The 13973-nt window shown below is 38.0% G+C and overlaps 1 protein-coding gene across 1 annotated transcript; it reads right to left on the bottom strand.

Moving 5' to 3' along the window:
• Positions 1-10721: 10721 nt before the first annotated feature.
• LOC116249972 (cytochrome P450 94B3-like) lies at positions 10722-12972 on the bottom strand. The gene has a single exon (XM_031623285.2). The coding sequence runs from the start codon at positions 12283-12285 to the stop codon at positions 10786-10788; it is 1500 nt and encodes a 499-aa protein (XP_031479145.1). The 5' UTR covers positions 12286-12972; the 3' UTR covers positions 10722-10785.
• Between the last annotated feature and the right edge of the window lie 1001 nt (positions 12973-13973).

Below are 13973 nucleotides of genomic sequence, written 5' to 3'. Positions count from 1 at the left end.
TCATCCGCTGCAACGGGAGAGCACTCGTCCATGGATGTGTGAAGTCCAAGGAGAGATTCTCAGCCATCCCTAGGACACCCAGGTTGGGAAGGCGGGAGCCCAACACTCCAAGCACAACACACAACAGAACTCGGGGGCCTTGCACTGCCTGCGCTCCGAACAGGTGATACCAGTGGCAAAAGCGGGACGTCTCCTAAACACATAGCCACATCCCACTGGCCTCTCATCTCTTATTCATTCATTCTTATCATTAGATTAACACATTCACAAACTGACTCGCTAGCTCATGAGGTTGGTGCAATTCACGAGTGCACCTATATCTCCAATTGCCTCCACACGAGGTTTACACATAACAATAACAGTCATATCTAGCTGTCATACAATACGGGTACGACTACCCTCCAATTCCATTATTTGCATCATTGCCCACAGCAATGTGTATGCAACACAGAACAAAACATTCACATCATTCATCATATCAATCACATCTTCAAAAACTTAGCCAAACCACAGAGAGTAGTCTCGATCTGTGATTGGCTCATAGCTGTCCTATGCAATTATCATTCTATGATGCTTTCTAATACATAATTGGGGTCGATGAGACACTCGACTCGATACCCCGCCTCATCTGTCCTAAACAGTTATCAATTATAGCATGCACATGCAAATGCGCAACATTTTCAAAACAAACTTCTCATAGTCTTTCCAAAACAATTCACATCATATATCAAAACATTTACATGCATACACACATTCATTCACTAAACAGTCAATCAATTGCATCACAATCCTAGGATCCTAGGACACACATTCATACATTTGCCCCAGGCAGGGATTTGCCTGGAATGCTGTCATACCTGTGGCGTAATCACAAACTCTTCAAAATGCCTCAAGCTTCGAATCCGGTGGCTCAAGGTCGACGGGACGTGCCCGGTGTTCCTGCAGACATAAACAAAATATAAAATTCCTACTTGATACCCAAACAATTCAAACAAATACAAAACAACATCATTGAGGCACGTGTCATCGCCTCAAGAGGGTGTCGACGGGTAGTGTCGACCTACAAACTCTCCAATAGGTCACTTCCCAACTTCTTGTCGTGCCAACAGATGTCAAAACTCAATGCTTCGCCTAGTCCCTCACAACACATTTCTCATTTGCTTTTTGTAGTCTAGGCGTCATCCCCATAGTCATACCCAACTTACGTATGCTTTCCCTATTTAACTCCAAGATGCACCCATTCACAAAAAAACATGCGTCACGTGCTCCCTAAAATGGTTTTAAATCTTCCCTACAACAACACAATCTCTACCATGCTTCTCTCTTTCTTCGAAAATCAACTCATCATGCTTAAATGATCATTATAGGCATGAATCAACACTTCTCCATCATAATCCTAAACTTCCCCAAAAACAAAATCGCTAACATAAGTCTCAAATCATCAATTCTAAACTCTAACATGCTCAAACAATAATTATACATGCTCTAATAGATAATATTCAATAATCTCAGCTCAAAAAGGCCTTGCTCACCCCAATCTAAGTGTTCAAACTGCTGTGACGCCTCCAACAACCTCCTCAAGTTTTCCGTCAAGTGCCACCGCCAAAAATCGCTGGCTGCCTTCACCACTAATGCCCTCACTTCACTGATATGAGAGGAAAAACGTCCCCAAGCTGCAATTCCAAACCCAAAGACTACAATAGAGTAAAAAAAAAAACAGCCCTAAGGAAGTTAAAAGAGTAAGGTGTGCAGGTTGAAGAAACCTACCTATGGATTGAAATAAAGTTCTCATGCTTGGTTTCACAAATTCTTTGAAGTGGTGTTAGAATGTGGTTTTAAGAGGTCTCAGATGGACCATTCGTTGTTCACCAAGAAAGGATCTAGAGATACAGTTGTGCTAGTAGTGTATGTTGATGATATTATTTTGACACGTGAATGTGAGCAGGAGGTAGCTCTAACAAAGAAGTTTTTGGAAAAACACTTTATTACAAAAGATCTTGGTCAGCTACAACATTTTCTTGAAATTGAAGTTGCTCGTAGCAAGGAAGGAGTTGTGTTGTTGCAAAGAAAGTATGTTCTTGTTCTTTTACAAGACACAGAGATGCTAGGAGCTAAACCAGCAACTCTTCTTATGAATCCACAGGTACATCTATATGAGGATGACTCGAAAGAGGTAGCTTCACAAGCCTACAGTTCGTTGATCGATAAGCTTCTTTATGTGACAGTGACTCAACCAGATATTAGCTTTGTTGTGAGAAAATTAAGCCAATTCATGGAAAAACTAAAACAATCACATTGGGATGCAGCTATGTTGATTGTCAAATATTTGAAGTCCTTCCCTGGCAAAGGCCTTTTATTCAAAAAAGGTACATCTCTTGATGTTGAAGCCTACAATGATGCAGATTATGCAGGCTCAGTTAATGACAGGAAGTCTACTACATGGTTTTGTGTGTTTGTGGGAGGAAATCTTATTTCTTGGAGAACAAAGTGTTGTTTCTAGGTCTAATGAGGAGTCAGAACATCGTGCGATGGCTCAAATTGCTGCCAAAACGACTTGGTCTAGATCCCTACTTGAGTCTTGGTATTCCAACTTCTTTACCTATGAAAATGTTTTGTGATAACAGAGTTGCCACCTACATTGCCAATAATCTCGCATTTCACGAGAAGACAAAATACATTGAAGTAGATTGTCATGATATTCGTGATATGGTTCAAGGGGGAATCATCTCCATTTACATGTAACCTCAGAGGATCAAACAACCAGTATTTTTACTAAAGCCTTGCCTATTGTAGAGTTTTCTAGATGTTGTGACAAGCTGGACATGATTAACATCTAAGCTCCAGCATGAGGGGAGTGTTGAATAACATTTATAATAGGTGTTCTTTTGAATATTTAGAAGTTGTATTAACAACTTTTTATTAATAGTTTTTCTAGTATTTGACTGATTTTGTAATTTCTTCTTTTTACCCTAATTTTCATTTAATGTGAGAAGAGGGCAGCTTAATGAAATAGATGGTGCAGTTCTCTTTCTATCTCTCTCGAGCTTGTCTCTCCTCCCTCAATCTCTCGTGACAGGGCTCACGCAACACATATAGTACACCATATGCTAAAATATTTATATAGTATATGTAATATATTTGCTATATGCTATACGTGTACATATAGCATTTGTATATATAATGTTATAACATATAACATATTAGAGTATGTCATATATTATATATATAATATATGCGCACATATATTATATATGTATATATTCACTATATGTCACAACCCAACCTTTTGACCCTCAAACAATTTTTTTTTGTTAAAGCATAAAACATAAAGATTGAGGTGTGACGACACGACAATTCAACAAGGAGGGAGCTATGCCATTCGAAACAATGAGGTAAACTTTTATTTATATAACAATTTCAGTCCATACAAAATCACATTTCTGTGTATGATAAAAATGCCTCAAACCATATAATTGATGTCTAACAAAAAAAGACATCAATATAACTAAAACAAGACGCAATTATAAAATGTGTAGCATATCGTGTATCGATCGAGCCGACCTATACTCTGTATCGTAACGTAGCATATGGTAAAATTAATTTTTAAATTTTAAAAAGTATTTAAAAATAAAAAAATAAAGAAAAATCATTAAAAATATGAAAAAATGAACAAAAAATTAGAAATCAAGAAAAATGTATTCAAATATTAAAAAGATCATCATACATAAGAAAAATTCATGTGTATCAACAGTGAACATTCATGTGTATCAACAACACTTTCAAAAATAAGAAATCAGATATTCAAAATAACATAATAAACATCCATCACAATTTTAAACTTGAAATTTTTATAGAATCTTAAGACTTAGAGTCTTAGGACTTAGAGTCTTAGGACTTAGAGTTTTAGTTCTTTGATTACATCACATTTTATATATTCAAAACATATAGTTATCGTATTTCATTGTTCAACGATAATATCTCTCAAATCGATGAATCCTTGATTATTTTTTATGAAAATGGGCCAAATCTCTCCCTCCTATGTCTCTTGGAATCTTCAAATACAATAAGAGAGAGGGAGGAGTGTTTAAACTTTAAAAAATAAAGATTTTTTTGTTTTATCTTGTATCGTATGATACGGGCGATACCCGATCGCAAGCGTAACTTATAGGTTTCTTCGACCTATACAATATGTATCGTACGATACACATGCGTATCGTACGATAAGGATAACATTGCATGCCGGCACTACAAAAGACCCAAAACCTCCCGAATAGGATGTGAGTAGTGCCACCCGATCAACCTGCTGCCCCGAGTCCACTAAAACATGAAAAAGAGAAACAACTGAAGGCTAGCCTTCGCAGTATAGCAACAAACCAGAAAAATCCCTAACCCTCTACAGTAAGGGCTCAAATGTGGTATATAACAATTTTGAAAACAATCACTATCATGTAGTGATAGAGCATACAATCACATGACTTGTCAAGGAGGCCCCTCACATAAAACACGACATGCAAAGACCACTCAATGGCCATACTCAACATAATTCATAATCACATTAACTTCATACATATTCACTACATTCACATTTACTTCATTCACATTCACAATCACATTTTTTTCATTTACACTAACATTAGTGAATCGACAGTTTCTGTGGGTGCAAACACAGGCACGTGCACACAACGGGCGCCGTATAGCTGAGAGACAACCCCTGCGGTGACCCGAAATGATATAGATCCATTCCCATTGCAGTGGTAGAGCCATCATCTATGGATGTGTGAATTCCAAGAAGAGATACTCAGCCTTCCCTAGGACACCCAGTTTATGAGGGCGGGAGCCCAACACTGTAAGCACATCACACAACGGTACCTTAGGGCCTTGCACCGCCTGCGCTCCGAACAGGTGAGACCAATGGCGAAAGCGAGACAACTCCCAATCATAATGCTACAACTCACTGGCCTCTCATCTCTTATTCTTTCCTATTTATCATTATGATTGCACATTCACAAATGAACGGCGAACTCATGAGGTTGGTTCACTCCACGAGGGCACCCATACCTCTAATTGCCTCCACACGAGGGCTACACATATCATTCACATTCTGAGCTAGCCGTCATAACCATACGGGTACAACTACCCTTCATTTTTACTAAAAAAGTATAACAATATAACACTATACTGTGTGACACTATCATAGTGTATAACAAGATAACACTATGATGTATAACACTATTGTATATAACATTGTAGTATGTGACATTATAGTGTATAATACTATAACACTATGACACTATTGTATATAACATTGTAGTGTATAATACTACGACACTCTACCACTATTGTATATAAAATTATTGTGCATAACACTATAACACTAACATGTGTGTAATAGTATAATACTATAGTGTATAACAATATAACATGATAGTGTATATAACATTATTATGTGTAATAACACTATCGTGTATAACTTGATAACACTAGGACGCCATAAGAATATAGTGTGTAATGGTATCACACTATTGTGTATAACACTATTGCATATAATACTATGACACTATCGTGTACAACACTGTATCAATATAATGTATAAGGTTTTGATGTATAATGCTATAGTATATAACACTATAGTATATGACACTATAACACTATTCTGCATAACACTATAACACTATAGTGTATAACACCATAACACCATAAAACTGTAATGTATAATATTATAAAAATATAACACTATAGTGTATAAGTCTATAGTGAATGACGCCATAGTGTGTAACACTTAAGTGTATAAGAATGTAGTCTAGAACAATATAACATTATCATGTATAACACCCAAGCCCTATAATACTAAACTACTATAACACTATGTTGTATAGCACTATAGTCTATTACACTCTATCATAATAGTGAATAACAATATTTTGTATAACACTATAGTGTATAACACTATAACCCTTTAGTGTAAAACACTATAACCTTTTAGTGTACAACACTTTCGTATATTATACTATAACGTTTGACACTACAACAATATAGTGTATAATACTATAGTGTATAGCACTATAACACTACAATGTACAGTAATATAATGTACCACACCATAATGTATAACACCAATACACTATATTTTTTACACTATATTTACACTATAACACTATAGTGTATAACAGTATAGTGTATAACATTATAATACTATTGTGTATAACACTATAACACTATCGTGTGTATAACACTTTAGTTTATTACCTTATGGTGCATAATACTCTTTACATTATAGTGTATTACAATATAGTGTGTAACTCTATAGCACTATAACACTATAATGTGAAACACCTTAACACTATAACACAGTATTGCATAACACTATAATGCTATAGTGTATAACATTATAGTGTAAAACGCTATAGTGTATAATATTACAGTGGAGAACACCATAACACTATAACGTTATATCACTATAGTACATAAAATTATAGTGATAAAACTATAAAGCTATAACTCTATAGTATATGACACTCTAGTGTATGACATTATAATACTATAGTGTATTATACTATAGTGTATGACAATATAACTATATAACACTATAATGTAGAACATTATACTAGTATATTGTATAAGCCTATAAGTACAGTGTATAACACTGTAGAGTATAATAGTATAGTGTATAACATTATGATACTATAGTGTGAAACACTATAACACTATTGTTAGGGCTGGGCGTCGGGCTGGATGACCTGACCCAGTAAAGATGTCCAATTCTGATACCGGGAACACTATTGGGCCAGCCCGAGGCCCGACACATTATTAATTGGGCTAGGTGGGGCCTATGAATTATTGGGCCAGGCAGGGCCGATGAATTATTACGCCTTGGGCATGACACTACAAAGCCATATCATATCCAGAATCATAAGAGTAGTAGTTTTCCATTTTCTAGGATGCTGCACTTTATGAGAATATCTAGAACCATAATAATGAGCTTTATATAGTGTATAACACTATAACACTATAATATATAACACTATACTGTATAACAATCTAATATATAACACTATAGTGTGTAACACTATATGTACAACACTATAGTGCATGACACTATATGTATAATACTATAGTGTTAACACAATTGTGTATAATATTATAACACTATAACAATATTGTTTATAATGTTATAACGTACAATACTATAACACTATTGTTTATAATATTATAATGTATAATACTATAACACTATATTGTATAACACTGTAATGTATAACTCTATTGTGCATGACACTACAACACGATAGTGTATAACACTATGACACTATAATGTATAACATTATAACGTAAAACATGATAGTATATAGCACTATAGTGTATAACACTATAGTGTATAACTGTATAACATTATAGTGTGTAACATTTTAGTGTGTTAAGTTTATAGTGTATAACACTATGACACAATAGTTTATAATACTTTAGTGTATAACATTGCAATTTATAACACTTTAGTGTGTAAGCCTATTTTCTATGATACTATAACACAATATTGTATAACAATGTAATGTATAACTCTAGTGCATGACACTATAACACTGCTACACTATAGTGTATAACCTAGGACATTATATTGTATAACATTATAACGTAAAACATTATGGTATATAACACTATAGTGTATAACACTATAACACTATAGTGAATAACTCGATAACAATATAGTGTTATACACTTTAGTGTATAAGTTTATAGTGTATAACACTATGACAAAATAGTTTATAACACTTTAGTGTATAACATTGTAGTGTATGACATCTTACTGTGTAAGCCTATTGTATATAACACTATAACACAGTAGTGTATAACACTTTAGTGTATAAGTCTATTGTGTATGATAGTATAACACTATAGTGTATAAAACTTTACTGTGTAACACAATAGTACTATAACACTAAAGTACTATAACACTATATTATATAACACCATAGTACTATAACACTATATCACTGTATACTATTACACTCTAACACAGTAGTGAATAACAATATTTTGTATAACACTATAGTGTACAAGACTGTAACACTATAATGTAAAACATAATAACACTACAGTGTATAAGACTGTAACACTATAGTGTAAAACGCAATAACACTACAGTTAACAATATAACAATAGAGTGTATATCACTAATGTGTATAGCACTATAATACTGTAGTGTACGACACTATAATGTACAACATTATCATGTGTAACACTATAATATATAATTAATACACTACAGTGCATAACGCTATAGTGTGTTAAGCTATAACACTATATTATATAACAATATAGTGTATAAAATTGTAACACCAAAGTGTAGAACATTATAACACTATAGTGTATAATGTTGCAATGTTTAACAAAGTAACAATACAGTGTTTAACATTATACTGTATAACAGTATAACACTATGGTGTACAACACAATAAAGTATAATCCTATTATGTTGTATAACACAATAACACTATAGTGTATTACACTATAGTGTCTAACACAACCGTGTATAATACTTTAATACTAACACTATAGTACTATAACTCCATAGTGTATAACACTATAACACTATAGCGTATAATATTATAACACTATAGTATATAACACTTTAACACTATAATACTATAGTGTATAACGTTGTATTGTATTACACTTTAACATTATAGTGCAAAACACAACAACACTAAAGTACATCTATAGTCTATTACACTATAACACAATAGTGAATAACAATATTTTGTATAACACTATAGCGTATAACACTATAACGCTATAGTGTAACACACAATAACACTATGGTGTGTTGGCGATGGCAGAGTCATGCCCAAATGTTTTGACTCAGCATCAACGATCTTTAGATTTTGATAGAAGAGCAGTAATACTGAGCAAGGATGAACCAATGGCAGATTCATGCCCAATTGTGCCCAAATGTCTTGACGCAAACATCAACGATCTTAATTGAAAGGAAAATGTCGATAGAAGAGCAGCCACACTAGAGGGAGAATGACACAATGGTAAATTCATACCAAATGTATTGAAGCAGGTAGCAACGATCATGTTGGACTGCTTATTGACCTTGATTTGAAGCTTCAAGACATTGCTGCAATTAGGGACATTTTTGTTGAAGGAGCCAACATTCCATAGGTTGAAGAAAGAACCTCATTGCCGCTGAGAAGTCCCAGAGCCTTCCTTGCTTTGAAGCCCAACATCTCTCTCTTGTGAGGAGAACGAAGGAGAAAATCTTAATCCCAATGGACAAACAAAAGGGAAACCCTAACCTGCTAACCCTGAGAGAAAGAGAGAGATTAGGGTTTCGAAAGATTTGGGCCCCACAAATATTTTGAGGCAGGAGGATGAGTTTTGCTTGAGTTTTAAGTTTTAACAGGCTCATTTGTATATTGTAGTTGTTGATTAAGGGCCTGTTTGGTTGGAAGGAAAGGGAGGGAAAGGGAGGGATTCAGCAATCCCTTCTGTGTTTGGTTGGCTAATTAGAAAGGAGGGAAAGGAAGGGAAAGAGAGAAAGTCAGTTTGGATGGGAGGGGAGGGAAATGAAAGGAAAGGAAAGGAAAGGATTGTATAGTGTAAATTCAATCCCTCCCAAATCGGACGGATTGGGAGGGAAAGGAAAGGGAGTAAGTACAAAAGTGTTGACTGCCCACAATACCCCTCCACGTTTTTTTTCTCCCTGCCTCTCAACCTTTTGACTATTGAGGGTATTATTATAAATTCTATTGTTTCCTTTCCATTCCATTCACTTTTATCCAAACAAACTTTTATAATCACCTCTTTCCATTCCATTCCCTTCCATTCCCTTTCTCTTCCCTTCCCTTCCCTTCCCTTTCCATTCCTTTCCCTCCCTTTCCCTCCATCCCTTTCCCTCCAACCAAACAGGGCGTAAAGGTCACGTTCAATTCAGTTGTACATAACGAGTCGATGAGTTCCTCCAACTCAAACTCACCCATTTAATAGCTCAAGCTTAAGTTTGAGCTCAAACTCGTCATGTTTATAAACAAGTCGAGCTTATACGGGTAAGTTCGAGTAGTTGGCTTGACTTGTTGTGCAGCCTTACTTGGCTATGTTCAATGGGGCCGGATGATCAGCTTTGCTGGCATGGTTTGCAACAGCTTCAACCACACTTTCCTGAAAGTCGTCAAGTGGTTGGTCTCGCCAAGCTCCATCTCTCCGACTTGGCTGCTGCTTAAATGTGTGGAAGTAGTTACGGATTCCCACTATCTCAGTACAATCTAATAATTCACGTGGCTCAATTGGATCTCCAGACTTTGAAGAGGACACGTCCATCAAGGCACAGATTACCTTCAGAATGGAGTAAATTAAGGCCTTTCCTAAGTCAGGAGTTTTGACGCCCATGTGGGCTTAGTTTTTGAGCTCTGATTGTGTACGTCCTGTTCCTCAGGCTCCTAATCTGTTTTAGTATCTATTATTTGTAGGCAATAAAATTCTGAGGTAACCCTCGTGGTAGCTTTCCTGGACAAACAACTGATGCTTTTTCTCAATCAGCCATTGAATCTTCTCTCTCCGTTCAAAAGAGAAATGGCCCGATCTCTTTTTGGCATGTCAATTTTGTTCTAATTATGGATCAAGATAAGCAACTGCGGCTTGTTTCTCAGTGACCCCCTCATTGAGTCTTCTCACTCTCTCAATTGTAAAGAGATTTATGGCCCCACTTTTTTAAATTACGGATCAATATATGCATTCAATTTTATGAACTTTTCGACCATACAAAGAAAACAACAATTTGACAGGGAACTAATTGAACTGCCTCTCCTCAACCAACATCGGGAGCCCTCCAGCCATCCGAGCCGTCAAGAGCGGGACGAACCGGGCTTCGTGCGTCTCGACGGGTTTGAGCTCATACCGACGCAGAACAAGAGCCGCTACGTAAGTCATCTCCATGTATGCCAAGTCCTTTCCCAAACACTGCCTCGGCCCTGCTTGAAAAATGGGAAACTTGTAGGTGGAAACCATTTCCTCCTCTTGAGCGTTTCCTTCGGATAGCCACCTCTCCGGCTTGAATTCTAGGCAAGCTTTTCCCCACAAATTTTCCATTCTTCCCATTCCATAGGGAAAGTAGGTCACCCTGCTTCCCTTTGCGACGGGTGTCCCGTCGGGGAGAACATCATCATTTTCCGCGTGCTTCGAGTCCCAAGCAACTGGAGGGTATAGTCTCATACTTTCCTTGAGGCAAGCTCTTAGGAATTTCATTTCCTTCAAACGGTGAAAATCCAGCTTCCGGGACTCTCTGAGACCGACCTCCTCCAAGATTTGCTTCTGTACTTGTGGGTGACGCGATAGGAGCCAAAAGAACCACGTAAGGGCAGCAGAAGTTGTGTCTCTCCCTGCCATCAGAAAGCTGATGACCATGTCCCTCACCAATTCTTCATCCCCTTGCCTGCCACTTGTCATCGATATGAACCGGGACAGAAGATCTTTGCCATCTGCGCCACTTGTTGCTTTCTTGTCCCGGATGAGCTGTGATACCAACTCGTGGACCGTGTCGATGGCTCGCCGGAGTTGGTTCTCCGATCCGATACGCAGCAGGCGCTTCGCCTTCCAAATGATCGGAAGCGGCTCGGCGGCCCTCTTGGCGGAAATCATCGCCGCCACGTCGAATGCGCGGGCGAGATGGCACGCCGGCATCGAGGGTAGTAGGCATTGTGGGTCTACATCGAAGGAGAGCTTGCAAGCCGTGTCAAAATTGAACCGGGTCAGTACCTCCTGCAGGTCGATTCTCGTCCCGGCGGCGCAGGCCGACTGCAGGAGGGGCAGCAGGCGCTGCTCCGCCTCGTCCTCCACGATCTTGAAGGCGTAGTCTCGGAGGGAGCGGGTGGTGAACTCGTGGCTCGCCACCTTGCGCTGCCAGTGCCAGAGTTCGCCATCCACGTTGAAGATTCCCCGGCCAAGCAGGTCGCCGAGGATGTCGGTGAAGGGTTTCCCCTTGGGGTAGTTGTGGAAGCGGGTCTTGAGAATGTGCTCAACGTTGGCCGGATTGGCGGTGACCACGGTGGGGATGGAGCCGAGACGGCTGATGAGAATGGTCTGTGTGGGAGAGCGAGACAAGAGCTCGGTGTACCAATCAAGGAGATGGTGGCGGTTGGCGTAGAAGGAGATCAAGCAACCGAAGAAAGGATGGGAGGGGGGTTGGAAGGCAGTAGCTTTCTTGGTACCTAAGAGAGAAGAACGACAGAAGAATGGGGCAACCAAGGATATGAAAATTGTGACGACAAGTCCAATAACGGTGATCAACATCTTACCAATGTGCAGGAGTAATCAATCTCTCTCTTTCTCTCTCACCAAAGAAACTTTCAGGTATAGAGTTCTGAAAATGCAGAAATAAAAAAAAAAAAAAGGCTGCCTGGATGACAGCGATTTCGCTTCAAAGTAGAAGTGTTACAATAGAGAAGGCAAGTGTTGTGGTGGCAATATAATGCACTTGAACCCCTTTCTCACTCACTCTCTCTAGCTGGGTGATGGTAGTACTGCAACTCAAGGAATGGCTTCTCTCTCCCTCTTTCTCTGAATGATGGTAGTACTGAAACTCGAAGGGAATGGCCCCTCTATCTCTTTCGCTGGATGATGGTAGTCCTGCAATTCAGGGGAATGGACTTTCTCTCTCGCTCTTGATGATGGTAGTCCTGCAACTCAAGGGAATGGTCTCTCTTTCTTCCGCCGCTCTCTCTCTCTCTGCGGATGGTGGTAGTGATACAGGTCTGATATGATGCAGAAGCAAGAGATGAGGCGAGTGGCTGGGGAGCAGGATTATATTTATACAAGCGAGAGAGAGAAAGAGAGAGAGAGGATGGCCGACATGGAGGATATTAAGAACCACATGGTATCGGAGGTGAAGCGTGCGGTGCAATATTTCCCACACCCATCCAAACCCGCCGAGAACTGCCAGCACTCCCTCTGGTCTACTGACGGCGGCAGTTTCCGGGATAAAATCTCGCTCTCTCTCTCTCTCTCTCTCTCTCTCTCTAAAATGACAGTGAGGCTGTTTCAACTAATATCTCCCTTGTGCGCACATACACGTGGCCATACCGTGTCCCAAGTTGTGGCTTTTGCCTCTTTAAGAACGCGATCTCGCCACGCAGTCAGAGTTGCGGAGGATTTGTTCGCGTCAACGTTGAAAAAGAAGGAAAACCCGCGAGAGCAGACTGTGTGGCTGCTGTTATTTTCTCTCGCTATATGTATATATAAATAAAAAGTAAAGTGACTGATAACTCCAGAGTCAACTAAGTAGCTGTTTATACGAAGCAGTTGAAAGAAGAACAAGGCGATAGAGGTCTATTAGATGATTAAAATATTTATCATTTTTTTGTTTTCATCGTAATGAATTAAATGGTTGAATGATTTTGAAAGACTAATGTCATTATATATATATATATATATATATATATATAAGTTAGAAAATTTTGCACACTTAAAACAATAATAAATATGTCTAAATATGGGATTTTCTTGGATAGTTTTATGGCTCCAAAAAAGTAAATTTTTATATTACTAAATAATGACAATTCAAATATTATAGTTAAACATGAATTAATAATATTATTTGGCAGAGATAAAACAGTGACTGACGGAAAATACATCCTTGAATAACGGTGTAGAGACTTAAGTGTGTTCTCAACAATATCAAAAGTCAAGTTGGTTTTTTTAATTTTTTGTATATTTTATTATGAAAAACTCTCGCCTGCCACAGGGAAGTGGACCTACCTTATAAAAGTTATAAACTTACTATCTACAAACGCCCAAAGGCACTACATGAAATGTTGTTTTCCATATCACCAGGATATGTGAATCATGTGCCTCTTTTTGTAATCAGAGATGGCAATGCATGGGCCGGTGCCCATTATAACCCCACAAATTAATAACTTTATTATGTTTCTACCATGAGGCGAGGTTCTGCTCCTATCACTGACTCTGTCGTTATATATCAT

Source organism: Nymphaea colorata, chromosome 3 (genome assembly GCF_008831285.2).
Source record: "Nymphaea colorata isolate Beijing-Zhang1983 chromosome 3, ASM883128v2, whole genome shotgun sequence".
Lineage (NCBI taxonomy): Eukaryota > Viridiplantae > Streptophyta > Magnoliopsida > Nymphaeales > Nymphaeaceae > Nymphaea > Nymphaea colorata.
The sequence above is the reverse complement of the archived record's forward strand: the minus strand, read 5'-3'. Positions and strand labels throughout refer to the sequence as shown.

Coding starts and splice junctions, on each gene's coding strand:
- LOC116249972 (XM_031623285.2), bottom strand. CDS start 12,285: ATGTTGATCACCGTTATTGGACTTGTCGTCACAATTTTCATATCCTTG.